This window comes from Staurois parvus, unplaced genomic scaffold, assembly GCF_062004578.1.
Source record: "Staurois parvus isolate SC_StPar_1 unplaced genomic scaffold, SC_StPar_1.0 ptg000545l, whole genome shotgun sequence".
Classification (NCBI taxonomy): Eukaryota; Metazoa; Chordata; class Amphibia; order Anura; family Ranidae; genus Staurois; species Staurois parvus.
Genome location: NW_028318341.1, coordinates 237,343 through 256,181, shown reverse-complemented (window position 1 = coordinate 256,181; position 18,839 = coordinate 237,343). Strand labels below are relative to the sequence as shown.

Sequence of the window (18,839 nt, the reverse complement as noted above, 5' to 3'; positions counted from 1 at the left end):
TGGTAAATTGGTGGCTCTCACCCTACCCCCACCCCTATCTTGCCATACTTCCCAGGCTCTGTTATCCACCCTGCAGATGGCTATCACTTCCAGACCAGGGGCGGACTGACCATTTGGAAACTCGGGCACTGCCTGAGGGCCCGGGATCAGTAGGGGGCCCCATGAGATGCCCCTGGTACCTTTTTCATAGGCTTTTTTGGAGTTTGGGCAAGGACACAGGGGCCCCATGATCCCCTATTGCCCATGGGCCCCATGAGTTGTCAGTCCGCCCCTGTTCCAGAGCCCTGGTTAGTTAGTGGCTCTCACCATCCCCCCTCCCCATCCCAACACGTTTCCCAGGCTCTGTTATCCACCCTGCAGACGGCTATCACGTCCAGACCCCTGGTTAGTTAGTGGCTCTCACCATTCCCCCCTCCCCATCCCACCATGTTTCCCAGGCTCTGCTATCTACCCTGCAGATGACTATCACTTCCAGACCCCTGGGTAAATTGGTGGCTCTCACCCTACCCGCTCCCCAAATCTCCAAACACGGAAAGGTTTCTTCACAGTAAGAGTAGTGAAAATGTGGAATAGACTCCCTCAATGGTCCTGGCCAGCTCAGTGGAATGCTTTACACAAGTCCTGGATTCTTTCCTAGATATACAGAATATAACTGGATACTAACATTTATAGGTAAAGTTGATCCAGGGAATATCCGATTGCCTCTCGGGGGATCAGAAAGGATTTTTTTTCCGTGCAGGAGCAAATTTGATCATGCTTTGCTGGCTTTTTTGCCTTCCTCTGGATCAACTTTAGTTTAGGATTAAACTTTTTTTTTTCTGGTTGAACTGGATGCACTTTTGGTCTTTTTTCAGCCAGACTAACTATGTACCTTCCTGGCTTTACTGCCCTCCCCGGCCGCACGTGTGAATAAGCTCTTACATTACACATCACAATACATAAACATGGTAACTATTAGGGTCCTATCAGATGAGTGGTGACCATTCCAATATGTAGGGATTCCATTAACAGGATGACCCGCCGAATCTGCGCAGAACAGAAGACGCCACGTCCATTCAGGTTTTACCTCCAGCTTGAAACTGGACCCATGTCAGGTCTACGGGATGACGATGTAAAATGGCCATGAGTCGGTGTACAACCTGTTACCTCCGATCCGTCACATTTAGATCCAAAGAAAAAGTTGGGAGGGTATTGGAAGGTAGTTGGATATAAATAGACGCACAATCGTTTCCATCCGCCTGCCATAGACTATACTGAACCATTCAATATTTTATTAATGCAATACTAGAAGTGTCTGTAGGTTGTTTCTTGCTGTAGATGGCTTCCATCATATACATCATGTGACAAACTTTCAGACTTTTTTTGGAGGGGAGGATTATATTTATCTGCTGGAGGTGCACCCCCCCCCCCCCCCCCCCAATCTCTCATACCCTAATCATTTCTTGTATGTTGTACAATCTATTTTATTAATTGGTCATTAACTGGTTAAAAGCCTTCCCATTATCACGGCAGCTGAGCGCAAGCCAATTCCGGCGTATTTTCGGAGGGATGTTTGCCAGGTTCACACAGCAACCAGTTTGGCGGCTTCAAATATGAGCGCAACCAAACAGAGCAGAGAGAGAGCGCGGACCGCACTATACAAACTCATTAACCCCTTCTCTGGAACCAGCATAAATCCTGATCTACAAATGTGCAATAATGACCTCTGCATGCCGGTGTCAGGCTCCATGCACACGGGGTGTTTTGATAACGCTGGTAATGTTAGCTGTGGAAAGTCACGTTAAAAATGTGAGTTTTTCAGCTTTTCTTAGCGTTTTTTGTATTAGTGTTCAGCAGCGTTTTCCTGTGTTTGCATTTTTTAGAGGGTTTTTTTCTACCCCCCAAAAAAAAATTTTTTTCGGTCAGAAAAAGTCCAAAAAAACGCCGGTTTGCGACGTATTACCACATTTTTCACCGTTAGAGCGTTTTTACAGCTAAAAAACTCCTCTAGAAACCCACTAGTCCTGGATTTTTTTTCCAGCCAAAAAATAGTGATTTCAGTCTATGTGTGTATGGACACATAGGATAACATGCTGGGGGGTTTACTGGCTGTAGGAAAAAAATTCAAAAGCCAAAAACAGCCACTGCATAGCAGGGGTTAATCCTCGGCATTGTGTAAAAACGCTGTTTGATCCTGTCTTCTCTGATCCTCCCCTTCTTCCAATGCCCCCCCTCTCATTTCCTGATAAGCCATATTGTGTTGAGTCACTCTGCACATGCTCAGTTTGGTGTGTATTGTTAGAGAGGTTTTATTTTTCTTGGGAGAGTGCATGTGATCAGCACAGGGCAAATCAGCACTGTCCAGACAGAGGGTCAGGGGTCCTGCATCCTCCTAGAGCAGAAAGAAACTCCTCCTACAAGATTTAACCAGTGATCAACTGGACACTGATAGAATTCACAAGACAGCAATATACTGCTGAAGAGAAAAGTTATTTAGCAGTTTATATTTACTAAAATAATTGCATTTCCATGTTGTGTGTACTGTGGGGGACCAGATATAGTGAATGCAGGGTGCGGGGAGACTGTATCTAGTGAATGCAGGGTCCGGGGAGAGCGGATATAGTGAATGCAGGGTCCAGGGAGAGCAGATATAGTGAATGCAGGGGCCGGGGAGAGCAGATATAGTGAATGCAGGGGCCGGGGAGAGCAGATATAGTGAATGCAGGGTCCGAGGAGAGCGGATATAGTGAATGCAGGGTTCTGGGAGACCAGATATAGTGAATGCAGGGTCTGGTGAGAGACCAGATATAGTGAATGCAGGGTCTGGGGAGACCAGATATAGTGAATGCAGGGTCCGGGGAGAGCAGATGTAGTGAATGCAGGGTCCGAGGAGACCAGATATAGTGAATGCAGGGTCTGGGGAGACCAGATATAGTGAATGCAGGGTCTGGTGAGAGACCGGATATAGAGAATACAGGGTCCGGGGAGACCAGATATAGTGAATGCAGGGTCCGGGGAGACCGGATATAGTGAATGCAGGGTCCGGGGAGACCAGATATAGTGAATGCAGGCTCCGGGGAGACCAGATATAGTGAATGCAGGGTCTGGTGAAAGACCAGATATAGTGAATGCAGGGTCCAGGGAGACCAGATACAGTGAATGCAGGGTCCGGGGAGACCAGATATAGTGAATGCAGGGTCTGGTGAAAGACCAGATATAGTGAATGCAGGGTCCAGGGAGACCAGATACAGTGAATGCAGGGTCCGGGGTTTAGTAACAGTTCTGAAGGCAAAAGGGGGTCTAACCCAGTACTAGCAAGGTGTGCCTAATAAAGTGGCCGGTGAATGTACTACTGAACTTTGCACTGGCACAGGAGAGTGACACCCAATCACAGCCCTGAGACTCGGCACCACTCCTAAAGGAGATACTACACTGTCACTGCCAACACTAATTACACATTATATCTGACTCTCCTGGAACACTTTCAAGAACATAACCGCAGTGATTTACAGACTTCTCATCTACTTCCTCATTCTCGGAGTAATATTTTTACAGCTACAATAAAAATACCTGAATATCAGCACTGCCGATCCATCATCTAGACAGAATGAAAGTGAATGTCTGTACATAGAAGACGGCTTTTGAGTGAGTTAGTTTTGGGTTGTTTTTTTTTGTTTTTATTTTTTTTACACAAATTGCAATAAAGTCGCTTTAACCATTTGCCGTCCTGAGGATTTATCTCCCTTCCTGACCAGGCCATGTTTTGCATTACGGCACTGCGTTATTTTAACTGACGATTGCGCGGTCATGCAACGCTGCACCCAAATGAAATTTACATCCTTATTTCCCCACAAATAGGGCTCTCTTTCGGTGGTATTTGCTCATCTGTGCGTTTTTTATTTTTTGTGGTAAAAGTAAAAAGAAAAAAAAAAAAGGACCAACAATTTTGAGAAAACAAGATTTTTGCTATTAAACATGTCCAGAAAAAAAAATACATTTTGTCATAAATTTAGGCCAAAATGTATTCTGCGACATGTCTTTGCTTAAAAAAAAAAAAAATCCGATACGTGTAAATTAATTGGTTTATGTGAAAGTTACAAGTTAGCATCTACAAATAGATATATACACTGGGTTTAAAAAAAAAATTTTTTACTAGTAATGGTGGTGATCAGCCACTTATAGCGGGACTGCAGCAGGCATTCTGACACGGGGGGAACTGACTTGGTGTCACTGACATCCCCAGTGACACCAAAACAGTGATCAGTGCTAAAAAAAAAAGCATTGACAGTGTACTAATGGCACTGGGCAGGAAGGGGTTAACATGAGGGGCGATCAAAGGGTTAACTGTGTGCCATTTTACATAGTGTGCTTCACTGTAAGCAGTCTGCTTTGTATGGCTGTGCTATGCTCAGCCATGCAAAGCAGTGTGCACAAGCTGACAGGTGAGAGAACTGTATTGTTTACAAACAGTTCTCCCCTCCGTCGGAGATGCTCGGCAATCACTGTCCAGGACACGTTGATTCACAGCCGAGGCGCATGTGCGCCCCCTACCTGGAACCACACACGCGCGCTTTTGCGCACCCGTGCCGCCCTGTAGCAGTACTTCTGCTATAGGAGCGGATGGGAAGCGGTTAAAGCCTCATGCACATGTACAGACATAAATACATACGACAATATTGCGGCGTATTTCTGCACATGGGATACACAGATACAGTGTAGTCACCAATAGTAAAGAATGGCTGTACACCAGGCCCCATGCCGCCATCTTCCTCTCTGATGTCACTGGGAGCGGTCTGTGGCGCAGTGGTGCAGGCTTTACAGGGTTATAGAAGGTGTTAAGGAGGCAACATATCATCTCCTCAACACCTGCCAAACACCTCTGAAAAGCTTTCCACCACATATCACTTTTCAAAGGGTCGACAATGCCTGCAACAAGTGTAAACTTAATTTTTTTTTAAATTTGCAGCACATTTCTGGAGGGGTGTATGTAGTTGGAAAAAAAGTTGTTTTTATCTACAATTCCTTTAGGCCCCACCTACAGATTGATTCCACTATGCAATTTTTAAAACGAGATTGTCATGCGATTCTGCATATCGCATAGTGCCAGCCTATTCACTGTAATGGCCTGCCCTATGCGCATTTGTCACCCGTTTGCTGCGATGGCGGCACGTTCATATCGTACGACATTTGCATCATGTTTGGGAAGCCATTGAAGGATAATGACACCCAAACACGCGTTGCGTGTTTTCAGTGATTGCCATGTGATTTGAAGGCGTGAGCAGAAACGCAGAGAATCTGTCCATGATTCTAAATTGCAAAGTGTGAACGTTGCCGCTTTGGGATGTCAAATTCATAAAGAAATTCCACTGCAGTTTGAGTAAATTATCCCACCAAAATTTGTCAATAAAAAGGGTAAGTTCACCTTTTTCATGAAAAAAAAAAAATGAAAAATGTGAACCAATTCCAAATATCCTGGCCATCCCCCCAGACCCCTCAGCAGCCGATGCAGTGGTCCGTACATTGCAATACACAGCCCCGGAGTGTGTATTTATCATAATGGTAAGTGCTCATTGGCATTGTGAGCAGGCGCACAGAACCATCAACATGACAGGTTCTCTTTAGAAGACAACATCCTCTCCTCAGCTGCTCACACATCCAGCAAATGTTCCCAGCTCCCAGGATTTCACATCAGACCGACTCCTTGCATCAGCACACATAGACAGCCAATTACACCATATTGTTTAGAAGAGCGTGCGCAGGAATCCGGATAAGAACAATCCACTGATTGTTGTCAGCATGAAGGAAAGCCCCTCTGGAGTCAGCTGCTGACATTGTGCCAGGCGGCCCATCGTCTGACCTTCACTATACACAATACAGAGAAGGTGGGGGGGATCATTTCTCCAGCCAATTGCTGCGGTGACATGGGAAGACATCCCATAGTAGCCTCCAGGAGGTGGAACATGAGCTCAGCCAGCAAGAATCAGATGGCGTTAATTGATGACTTCCTCTGTGACTGGTAACCAGGCGTCCCAGGCCAAAACAATCCCAGGCCCCAGCCAAAGCCTGACACAAACAAAGAGGCCCCAGCCTCTACTGATCACTGTGCAGGAGCTGAAACAAAACAAAAACCCCCCACCATCCATCCCCATAGAGTAATACTGATCACTGTGCAGGAGCCGAAGACCCAAAACACCCCCCACCATCCATCCCCATAGAGCAATACTGATCACTGTGCAGGAGCCAAAGACCCAAAACACCCCCCCACCATCCATCCCCATAGAGCAATACTGGTCACTGTGCAGGAACCGAAGACCCAAAACAACCCCCCACCATCCATCCCCATACAGCAATACTGATCACTGTGCAGGAGCCAAAGACCCAAAACACCCCCCACCATCCATCCCCATAGAGCAATACTGGTCACTGTGCAGGAGCCGAAGACCCAAAACACCCCCCCCACCATCCATCCCCATAAAGCAACACTGATCACTGTACAGGAGCCAAACACCCAAAACACCCCCACCATCCATCCCCATACAGCAATACTGGTCACTGTACAGGATCCAAATATCCGAAACACCCCCACCATCCATTGCCATAGAGCAATAATGATCATTCTGCAGGAGCCGAACACCCAAAACACCCCCCCACCATCCATCCCCATAGAGCAATACTGGTCACTGTGCAGGAGATGAAGACCCAAAACATCCCCCCACCATCCATCCCCATAGAGCAATACTGGTCACTGTGCAGGAGATGAAGACCCAAAACACCCCCCCACCATCCATCCCCATAGAGCAATACTGATCACTGTGCAGGAGCCGAAGACCCAAAACACCCCCACCATCCATCCCCATAGAGAACAGACGGGGCTTCCACATGATTTGCTCATCCCATTCATAGTTGCTGTAGAGTCTCTCCCTCCGCTGAACATACTTACCTACCGTATGCTTCCTCACCACTCCATTAAAGCTGATCTCTGCACTAGAACAAAAACACCCCCTAAGGACTGCAAGGGTTAAATGTTCCTAGAAATACTTGGGGGGGGGGGGGGAAATAAGGAGAAATACCTAAATTTGCACTTCAGCAGGATCCCTCTGTCCATATGACTGATCCCTTGCAACCTCCCCTTCTAAGCCACCCATGACCCCACACTAGCCCCCTCCACATACAAAGCACTGTTAATAGCCCCACATTGTACATGATGACGTCGAGGGACGGAACACAATTCAGGGCTCTGGTGGAGAACAGGATAGCGTTGGAGCCTGCTGGAACGGGGAACATGATAAGCAATGCTACCTGTTCCTCCTCCCTAGGGGTCTACGAACGTTTCAGTGCAAGGGCTGAATTGTAAATTTTACAAATATTCAAAGGCCGAAAAATAATCTCTTCCCTCTTACATCAGTGTCCCCATCAGAGTTCCCCCTTACAGCACTGCCTCCATCAGAGTCCTCACTTAAATCAGCACCCCATCAGAGTAGCCCCTTACATATGTATCCCCATCAGAGTTTCCCCTTACATTAAAGCCCCCCTTACATCAGTGTTCCCCGCAGAGTCCCCGGTACATCAGTGTGCCCATCAGAGTCCCTCCTTACATCAGTGTGCCCATCAGAGTCCCTCTTAGATTACTATCTGCATCAGAGAACTCCCTTACATCAGTGCCCCCATCAGAGTACTCCCTTACATCAGTGCCCCCATCAGAGTACTCCCTTACATCAATGCCCCCATCAGAGTACTCCCTTACATCAATGCCCCCATCAGAGTACTCCCTTACATCAGTATCCCCATCAGATTACTCCCTTACATCAGTATCCCCATCAGAGTACTCCCTTACATCAGTATCCCCATCAGAGTACTCCCTTACATCAGTGTGCCCATCAGAGTACTCCCTTACATCAGTATCCCCATCAGAGTACTTCCTTACATCAGTATCCCCATCAGAGTACTCCCTTACATCAGTATCCCCATCAGAGTACACCCTTACATCAGTATCCTCATCAGAGTACTCCCTTACATCAGTATCCTCATCAGAGTACTCCCTTACATCAGTATCCCCATCAGAGTACTCCCTTACATCAGTATCCCCATCAGAGTACTCCCTTACATCAGTATCCCCATCAGAGTACTCCCTTACATCAGTATGCCCATTAGAGTACTCCCTTACATCAGTATCCCCATCAGAGTACTCCCTTACATCAGTATCCCCATCAGAGTACACCCTTACATCAGTATCCCCATTAGAGTACTCCCTTAAATCAGTATCCCCATCAGAGTACTCCCTTACATCAGTAATCCCATCAGAGTACACCCTTACATCAGTAATCCCATCAGAGTACTCCCTTACATCAGTATGCCCATCAGAGTACACCCTTACATCAGTATGCCCATCAGAGTACTCCCTTACATCAGTATCCCCATCAGAGTACTCCCTTACATCAGTATCCCCATCAGAGTACTCCCTTTCATCAGTATCCCCATCAGAGTACTCCCTTACATCAGTATCCCCATCAGAGTACTCCCTTACATCAGTATCCCCATCAGAGTACTCTCCTACATCAGTGTGCCCATCAGAGTACTCCCTTACATCAGTGTGCCCATCAGAGTACTCCCTTACATCAGTATCCCCATCAGAGTACTCCCTTACATCAGTATCCCCATCAGAGTACTCCCTTACATCAGTATCCCCATCAGAGTACTCTACTACATCAGTGTGCCCATCAGAGTAGCCCCTTACATATGTATTCCCATCAGAGTTTCCCCTTACATTAAAGCCCCCACCTTACAGCAGTGTTCCCAGCAGAGTCCAGCTTGCATCAATATCCCCATCAGAGTACTCCCTTACATCAGTATCCCCATCAGAATACTCTCCTACATCAGTATCCCCATCAGAGTACTCCCTTACATCAGTGTGCCCATCAGAGTAGCCCCTTACATCAGTATCCCCATCAGAGTACTCTCCTACATCAGTGTGCCCATCAGAGTACTCCCTTACATCAGTGTGCCCATCAGAGTACTCCCTTACATCAGTATCCCCATCAGAGTACTCCCTTACATCAGTGTGCCCATCAGAGTACTCCCTTACATCAGTATCCCCATCAGAGTACTCCCTTACATCAGTGTGCCCATCAGAGTACTCCCTTACATCAGTGTGCCCATCAGAGTACTCCCTTACATCAGTGTGCCCATCAGAGTACTCCCTTACATCAGTGTGCCCATCAGAGTACTCCCTTACATCAGTGTGCCCATCAGAGTAGTCCCTTACATCAGTATCCCCATCAGAGTACTCCCTTACATCAGTGTGCCCATCAGAGTACACCCTTACATCAGTATCCCCATCAGAGTAGTCCCTTACATCAGTATCCCCATCAGAGTACTCCCTTACATCAGTATCCCCATCAGAGTACTCCCTTACATCAGTATCCCCATCAGAGTACTCCCTTACATCAGTATCCCCATCAGAGTACTCCCTTACATCAGTATCCCCATCAGAGTACTCCCTTGCATCAGTATCCCCATCAGAGTACTCCCTTACATCAGTATCCCCATCAGAGTAGTCCCTTACATCAGTATCCCCATCAGAGTACTCCCTTACATCAGTATCCCCATCAGAGTACTCCCTTACATCAGTATCCCCATCAGAGTACTCTACTACATCAGTGTGCCCATCAGAGTAGCCCCTTACATATGTATTCCCATCAGAGTTTCCCCTTACATTAAAGCCCCCACCTTACAGCAGTGTTCCCAGCAGAGTCCCCCTTGTATCAGTATCCCCATCAGAATACCCCCTTACATCAGTGTGCCCATCAGAGTACCCCCTTACATCAGTGCCCCCATCAGAGTTTCCCCTTACATCATCAGTGTCCTTGTCAGAATTCCAGCATCCACAGAGTACCCCCTTACATCAATGCCCCCATTAGAGTATCCCCTTACATCAATGCCCCCATCAGAGTTTCCCCTTACATCAGTGTCACCATCACAGTCCTCCCTTACATCATCAGTATCCTCATCAGAATCCCAACATCCACAGAGTACTCCCTTACATCAGTGTCCCCATCAGAGTACTTCCTTACATTAGTGCCCCTATCAGAGTTTCCCCTTACATTAGAGTCTTCCCTTACATCAGTGCCACCATCACAGTCCTTACATCATCAGTGTTCTCATCAGAATCCCAGCATCCACAGAGTCCCAGCTTACATCAGTGCCCCCATTAGAGTACCCACTTACATCAGTGTTACCATCACGGTCCTCCCTTACATCATCAGTGTCTTCATCAGAATCCCAGCATCCACAGAGTCCCACCTTACATCAGTGGCCCCAACAAAGCCCCCTTACATTAGATAATGTTGGGAGCAGGGGAGAGATGGAGGCTCAGTACATCACCTGTGGGCCAGGTAAAATCTTGTAGTGGGCTGCATGCTGCAAAGGCTTTATTTTGGAGACCTCTACTCTACCCCCTATAAATAATGGGCATTTAACCCTTGTATTGTGGGGGGGGGGGGGGCCCACTGCCAGGATATTTTTTGTTCAAGCCCAGAGTTCATTTTTAAGGAATAACTTCACTTTAAGACAAAGTAAGTGTACTTCTCCTTCTTGCCCCCTTCCCCTGACCTAACCTAAGCCCCCCTCCCCCTCCACAGATGTATACTTACCACAATCCAGTCCACAGGATGGCAAGAAAAAAAAAAACCTCAAGAAATGGCAGGATCGCCTCCTGGATGCCCGACACTCTTGAAAGCAATCCTCTGTGGATCACATTTCAGAGATTAGGCTCGTGTGAACTTAGCCTTAGATGTGACGATGGCTGCATTAGTTTTCTTTGGACAGACATGTGTTAGGACTACACATCATACTTGTCCACAGAGAAAGCTGGGAACAATGTAACTGATAAGAGGGCAACACAGGTAGACAGCACAGGATGTTATTGCCTCACTAGATTTCTGGCAGGATCAACTGGGGCATTTTTCTATTTTCCCCTTTTAGGGCCAGCTCACACTACATGCGTTTCAGTTGCTTTTTTTCTGCATCCAAAACGCACAGAAAGTAGGTGATATGGTTGGCAATGTCATAGATCACATCAATGCTTGCAGTTCCAGTGCGTTCCGGATGCAGAAAAAAAAAAAAAAAAAAAAGGTAGAACATACTGCATTTTTTCTGCACAGAACTGTACTTGAATGCGGTAAAATGCACCAAAACCGCACCGGAACACACATGTCCTACTTAAATTGAAGAAAAAGAGAGGGGGGAGAGGGAAATGAACTGGAATGCATAAAAAAATGCACTGGAACACATCAACAATGCTTCACAAACACGCATGTGGAAGGCATCTGGACTGTGTTTCTATAGTGTGAAGCGGCCCGTGAACAGAGATTACAAACAGTGGTCCGTTTACAGACCATAAGGAAAAGTTCACTGTTAGCGGTTCCATACACTTGTGCATGCTACGGTTATACGCATGTGAAACGGCAAGCACAATACATGGCGAGATCTGAGCCACGGGTTAACGGTACTGGAACCGCAGGGGGAAACATCCATAGAAGAGATCAGGTCCATTCACTGTTATGGCACAGATCTGTCATACACTGGGAGGACCTTTCAATAGTGAGAATGGGGCACATGCGGGAATGCAGACAGGACAATTCCTGAATCAGCAGCTGAGAGTCCAAAGTCCATCTTTGTGAATTATTTCCTTTTATTTTCAATAGTGAGATGATGGATAAATCATACAGTAATAGGAGGAACAGCCATGTATGCACTTTGCACTAATGGATTATTATTAATATACTTGCATAGCGCTTTACAATATAAAGAGACAGTACAGCTACAATACAATCAAACCAAGAGGATTAAAAGAGCCCTTTAACACACAGTGGGGTAAACAGACGGTGCGAGGGAAATTGCACTTTGCAAGGGCATGGTCTCCAAAGCTTAGCAGATGAGGGGAAGCCATGCCGCCTTCCTCCATCCAATCACGTTCAAGGAAAATGCTGTTTCTTGTTTTTTTTTCTTTGCAATTGGGTATTCTTTGTAAAGCAAAGCTTTACCTCATTTACGAAGCTGTGGAGCAACTGCACTTGCAAAGTGCACCGTCTATTTGCCTTTGGTAAATCAATCCCTATGTATTAGACATAAAAAACAAAAGGTAACTGTAAATCTAACAGCACACTTTACACAGGGACATGGCTACACCTGAAATACACAGTAACTGCCACTTGTGGATCTTAATTCACCAAAAAATTTCAATTCTGTTTATTAATTGTCCGTTATACAATAAACTATACAACAAATAAAAGGGTTCCCAGCCACGCCCATCGTTCTCACTTTGATCCTTTAAAGTGATACTAAACCCCATACCCTGCATTCACTATATCTGGTCTCCCCGGACCCTGCGCTCACTATATCTGGTCTCCCCAGGCCCTGCATTCACTATATCCGGTCTCCCAGGACCCTGCATTCACTATATCTGGTCTCCCCAGGCCCTGCATTCACTATATCCGGTCTCCCCGGACCCTGCATTCACTATATCTGCTCTCCCCGGACCCTGCGCTCACTATATCCGGTCTCCCCGGACCCTGCATTCACTATATCCGGTCTCCCCGGACCCTGCATTCACTATATCTGCTCTCCCCGGACCCTGCGCTCACTATATCCGGTCTCCCCGGACCCTGCATTCACTATATCCGGTCTCCCCGGACCCTGCACTCACTATATCTGGTCTCCCAGGACCCTGCGCTCACTATATCTGGTCTCCCAGGACCCTGCGCTCACTATATCTGGTCTCCCCGGACTATGCGTTCACTATATCCAGTCTCCCTGGACCCTGCATTCACTATATCTGGTCTCCCACAGTACACACAACATGGAAATGCAATTATTTCAGTAAATATGAACTGCTAAGTACCTTTTCTCATCAGCAGTTAGAGCAGTCTTGTGACCTCTATCAATGTCCAGCTGAGCACTGGTTAAAGTTTGTAGGAGGAGTTTTCATTCTCCCCTGATTGTCCTATGAGACTGCATAACCCCTGACCTCTGTCTGGACAGCTGATTGACCCTGTGCTGATCACATGATCTCTTCCAAGGAGAAAAAAACTCTAGCAATTCACACCAAACTGAGCATGTGCAGAGTGACTCCACACAATAGGTCTTATCAGAAGATAAGAGGGGAATACTGGAAGGGGAAGATCAGAGAAGTCAGGATCAAACAGCCTTTTTACACAATGCAGAGGATTACCCCCTTAGGTTCCACAGTGAGTATAACAAGCATGCTTTGCTGCATATACAGACTGATTGTACTGTTGTGGGTTTAGTAACACTTACAACTGAGGGAAGATGAGTACGAAGCACACGGGTTGTCATACTGGAATGATCGGACTGGGAGCGGTCAGGGAGAAATATGGAAGCCGATGTTGCTGACTTGTTTGTGGACATGCAAGTTCCAGGGCTGTCATTTGATCCATATGTCACTAGCTGGTGTCTACTGAGTCTCAGATCTAGAAGAGAGGAAATAACGAGTCTCAGGACATTCAATATACATGAATGTGTTCCAGGTCGGCCACAAATGAGTGGGCCCAGGATACAGACAACAGCCTTGGACTGGGACCATTCACAAACAAGTCAGCCACGGCGGATCTCACACTCCCCCAAACACTGAGGGTGCTATATAAATCCTGTATAAGAAGAACAGATTTTCCTTAAATTATAAAAACGTACATCAGAGCCAAAAGTGGATTTCAGAGTCATTGTGGAGTGGTGAAAGCTTCAATCCTGAACGCATGGGCCAGCAAGTCTGCTCCCCATAAAGTCTGAAAGACATTAAACTGTCTCTTTGATTAGAAATTCTGGAGATTCCTGCTTTAGAAGGTGCGTTATCGTACAGCCCTACAGAGGGGGGCGTCGCCTCACAGCCCTACGGAGGGGGGGGGGGTCGCCTCACAGCCCTAAAAAAGTCCAAAAATGACGGTTTACCGCATTTTACTGCACTTTTCAGCGTTAGAACGTTTGTACAGCTAAAATACTCCTCTAGAAACCCGCTAGTTCTGGGGTTGTTTTCCTGCCAAAAAACGTTGATTCCAGTCTATGTGTGTATGGATACATAGGATAACATGCTGGGGGGTTTACTGGCTGTAGAAAAAAATGCCAAAAGCCAAAAACAGCTGCTGTAAAAACGTCCCGTGTGCATGAGGACTTCTACTGATCCAATATAATTACAGTTAGGTCCATATTCAGGCTTTAGTTATAGAATGGATATGGGCTGAAAGTGCGCACTCTCCGGTTTAATTTGAGGGTATGTACATCCAAGTTGGAGGAAGGGTTTAGGAATTACAGCTCTTAAGAGTAGCCATCCCCCCTTTTTCAAGGGACCAAAAGTAATTGGACAATTGAATCAAAAGCTGTTTCATGGCCAGGTGTGGGCTACTCCTTTGTTATTTCTTCATCAATTAAGCAGGTAAAAGGTCTGGAGTTGATTCTAAGTGTGGGATTTGCATTTGGAATCTATTGCTGTGAACCTACATCATGCGTTCAAAGGAGCTGTCCATGCAAGTGAAACAGGCCATTGTAAGGCTTCAAAAATAAAACAAATCCAGAAATGAGATAGCAGAAACATTCTGAGGAAAGAAGAACACACTGGTGAGCTCAGCAACATAAAAAGGCATGGATGTCCACGGAAGACAACAGTGGTGGATGATCACAGGATCCTCTCTATGGTAAAGAAAAACCCATTCACAACATCCAGACAAGTGAAGGACGCTCTCCAGGAGGTGGGAGTATCATTGTCAAAGTCTACAATCAAGAGAAGACTTCACGAGAGCAAATACAGAGGGTTCACCATAAGGTGCAAACCATTCATAAGCCTGAAGAATAGAAAAGCCAGATTAGACTTTGCCAAAAAACATCTAAAAAAGCCGGACCAGTTCTGGAAAATCATTCTTTGGACGAATGAAACAAAGATTAATCTGTACCAGAATGACGGGAATAAAAAAGTATGGAGAAGGCTTGGAGCAGCTCATGATCCAAATCACACAACATCATCTGTAAAACATGGTGGAGGCAGTGTGATGGCATGGGCATGCATGGCTCCCAGTGGCACTGGGTCATTGCTGATGTGACAGAAGACAAAAGCAGCCGTATGAATTCTGCAGTGTTTACAGATATACTGTCAGCCCAGATTCAGCCAAATGCAGCAAAGTTGATTGGACGGCGCTTCACAGTACAGATGGACAATGATCCAAAACACACTGCAAAAGCAACCCAGGAGCTTCTGAAGGAAAAGAAGTGGAATATTCTGCAATGGCCGAGTCAATCGCCTGATCTCAACCCCATTGAGCATGTATTTCACTTGCTAAAGGCAAAACTAAAAGGCAGAAAGACCCACAAACAAAGAACAACTGAAGACAGCTGCAGTTAGAGCCTGGCAAAGCATCAGAAAGGAGGAAACCCAGTCTTTGGTAATGTCCATGGGTTCCAGACTTCAGGAAAAGCATCAGGAAGGAGGAAACCCAGTCTTTGGTCATGTCCATGGGTTCCAGACTTCAGGAAAAGCATCAGGAAGGAGGAAACCCAGTCTTTGGTCATGTCCATGGGTTCCAGACTTCAGGCAGTCATTGCCAGTAAAGGATTCTCAACCAAATATTACAAATGAACATTTTATTTATGATTATATTCATTTGTCCAATTACTTTTGGTCCCTCGGAAAAGGGGGGATGGCTACTCTTAAGAGCTGTAATTCCTAAACCCTTCCTCCAATTTGGATGTACATACCCTCAAGTTACACCTGACAGTGCGCACTTTCAGCCCGTATCCATTATATAACTATAGCTTGAATATGTTTTGGTAAATACCTGAAATTGTGCCTGTGTCCAAATATATATGGACCTGACTGTATCTTTATTCCCATCAGGAAATCACAGATCCCAATCTATAGACATTGTACGGCCCTCCCCTGACCGTTCTACACCTCGTACGGCCCTCCTCTGCCCGTTCTACACCTCGTACGGCCCTCCTCTGCCCGTTCTACACCTCGTACGGCCCTCCTCTGACCGTTCTACACCTCGTACGGCCCTCCTCTGACCGTTCTACACCTCGTACGGCCCTCCTCTGACCGTTCTACACCTCGTACGGCCCTCCTCTGACCGTTCTACACCTCGTACGGCCCTCCTCTGACCGTTCTACACCTCGTACGGCCCTCCCCTGACCGTTCTACACCTCGTACGGCCCTCCCCTGACCGTTCTACACCTCGTACGGCCCTCCCCTGACCGTTCTACCCCTCGTACGGCCCTCCCCTGACCGTTCTACACCTCGTACGGCCCTCCCCTGACCGTTCTACCCCTCGTACGGCCCTCCCCTGACCGTTCTACACCTCGTACGGCCCTCCTCTGACCGTTCTACACCTCGTACGGCCCTCCTCTGCCCCTTCTACACCTCGTACGGCCCTCCTCTGCCCCTTCTACACCTCCTATGACCCTCCTCTGCCCCTTCTACACCTCTTAGGGCCCTCCTCTGCCCCTTCTACACCTTGTACGGCCCTCCTCTGCCCCTTCTACACCTCCTATGACCCTCCTCTGCCCCTTCTACACCTCTTAGGGCCCTCCTCTGCCCCTTCTACACCTCTTAGGGCCCTCCTCTGCCCCTTCTACACCTCTTATGGCCCTCCTCTGCCCCTTCTACATCCCGCATGACCCTCCTCTGCCCCTTCTACATCCCGCATGGCCCTCCCCTGACCGTTCTACACCTCGATCCGCATATGACATTCTACACGTTGTATGATCCTCATATGACATTCTACACATTGTATGATCCTCATATGACATTCTATATGTTGTATGATCCTTACATGACATTCTACATGTATGACCCTCATATAACATTCTACACGTTGTATGATCATGTCATTCCACATGTATGATCCTCATGACATTCTACACATTGTATGATCATCATATGACATTCTATACGTTGTATGATCATCATATGACATTCTATACGTTGTATGATCATCATATGACATTCTACATGTATGATCCTCATACCTGACCTGGGGGGATCCGCTCCGCCCCGATCCTCCTCTCCTCTGGGACATCATCCTCCACACAGCCCGATCCCCGGATCTACACGGCGATCCTCCGAGCCGACCTCACCATAACCCTCCGCTATACCGGCCAACCTTCCTCCCGACCTCTCACTGCGCGCCCCCGCCGCCTCCGTGTGCGCGGGCCAGGGAGCTCGCCCTCAGCTCCTCCTCCAATGGCGGCAGCGCGCCCTTATCACGTGCTTGCGCCTGTCCCTGTCTCCCAGCGTGGTACCATTGATCTGTATGGAAGGTGTCCGGTGATCAGTGGACTCCCTGTATGTAATATGACTAGCGGGCCAGATCTCCGCACCCGTATCCGGGCCAGGTCTCCCCGCCCGCCCCCGGGCCACATCTCCACGCCCGCCCCCGGGCCTGATCTCCAGATCTCCACACCCGCCCCAGGCCTGATCTCCACACCCGCCTCCGGGCCAGATCTCCACACCCGCCTCTGGCCTGATCTCCACACCCGCCCCGGGCCTGATCTCCACACCCGCCCCCGGGCCAGATCTCTACACCCGCCCCGGGCCTGATCTCCACACCCGACTCTGGACCGGATCTCCGGCCGTTTAAAAAAAAAAGAAAAATCGTTTGTTCAATAGGCCACCAACTGTAAAAAGATCGGCCAAATTTTCATCCGATCTACAGCCGGCATTTAATTACGTCTGTCCCTGCAGAGAGCTCCGCTATTATATTTGACTTGAAAAAGTATAGCGGTTGCAACAATGTATACATTTTGGATACAGATGGTGTTATTCGGATACAAAATAGATACATTGTTGCAACTGCAAGACTTTTCATATAAAATACAATAGCGGACTGGAATTCTTTGTCACGGCTCATGACAGATTTTTTATCGGTAAAAAGATTGGCTGATTTGCCCATCATTGCCAGCAAAATCGGCCAATTTTTTTTTTTCCCCAAAAATGTGCCTGCAGAGGATGTCCCCTCCCCCCTTCATAACCAGGCAATTTTCTACATTACGGCGCTGCGTTACTTTAACTGAAAATTGCGCGGTCACGCAACGCTGCACCCAGATGAAGTTTATGGCCTTTTTTTCCCCACAAATGGAGCTTTCTTTCGGTGGTATTTGACCGCATTTATGTTTTTTAATTTTTTGCACTATAAGCAAAAAAGGCTGACAGTCAAGAAAAAAACAATATTTTTGACTTTTTGCTATAAAACATGTCCAGCAAAAAAATAAAAAAATTTAATTTTGTCATAAATTTCGATCAAAATGTATTCTGTTTTGTGTCTTTGCTAAAAAAAAATCCCAATCCGTATAAATTACATGGTTTACGTGAACGTTATAGCGTCTACAAATGGCGGTGTATATACTCTGATTTTTATTTTTGTATACTAGTAATGGCAGTGATCAGCGTCTTATAGCGGTAATGGCGGAGATCAGCGTCTTATAGCGGTAATGGCGGAGATCAGCGTCTTATAGCGGTAATGGCGGAGATCAGCGTCTTATAACGGTAATGGCGGAGATCAGCGTCTTATAGCGGTAATGGTGGCGATCAGCGTCTTATAGCGGTAATGGTGGAGATCAGCGTCTTATAGCGGTAATGGCGGAAATCAGCGTCTTATAGCGGTAATGGCGGAGATCAGCGTCTTATAGCGGTAATGGCGGAGATCAGCGTCTTATAGCGGTAATGGCGGAGATCAGCGTCTTATAGCGGTAATGGCGGAGATCAGCGTCTTATAGCGGTAATGGCGGAGATCAGCGTCTTATAGCGGTAATGGTGGAGATCAGCATCTTATAGCGATAATGGCGGTGATCAGCGACTTATAGCG

General features: G+C 47.0%; 1 protein-coding gene across 1 annotated transcript in view; it reads right to left on the bottom strand.

Moving 5' to 3' along the window:
- Nucleotides 1-17,190, bottom strand: part of DNAAF9 (dynein axonemal assembly factor 9) — a 208,212-nt gene extending 191,022 nt beyond the window's left edge. The window contains exon 1 of the mRNA XM_089690898.1: nt 17,005-17,190. Coding sequence (XP_089547024.1) covers nt 17,005-17,057 — 53 coding nt within the window. The 5' untranslated portion in view covers nt 17,058-17,190. The remainder of the gene's footprint in view (nt 1-17,004) is intronic.
- Nucleotides 17,191-18,839: the final 1,649 nt, after the last annotated feature.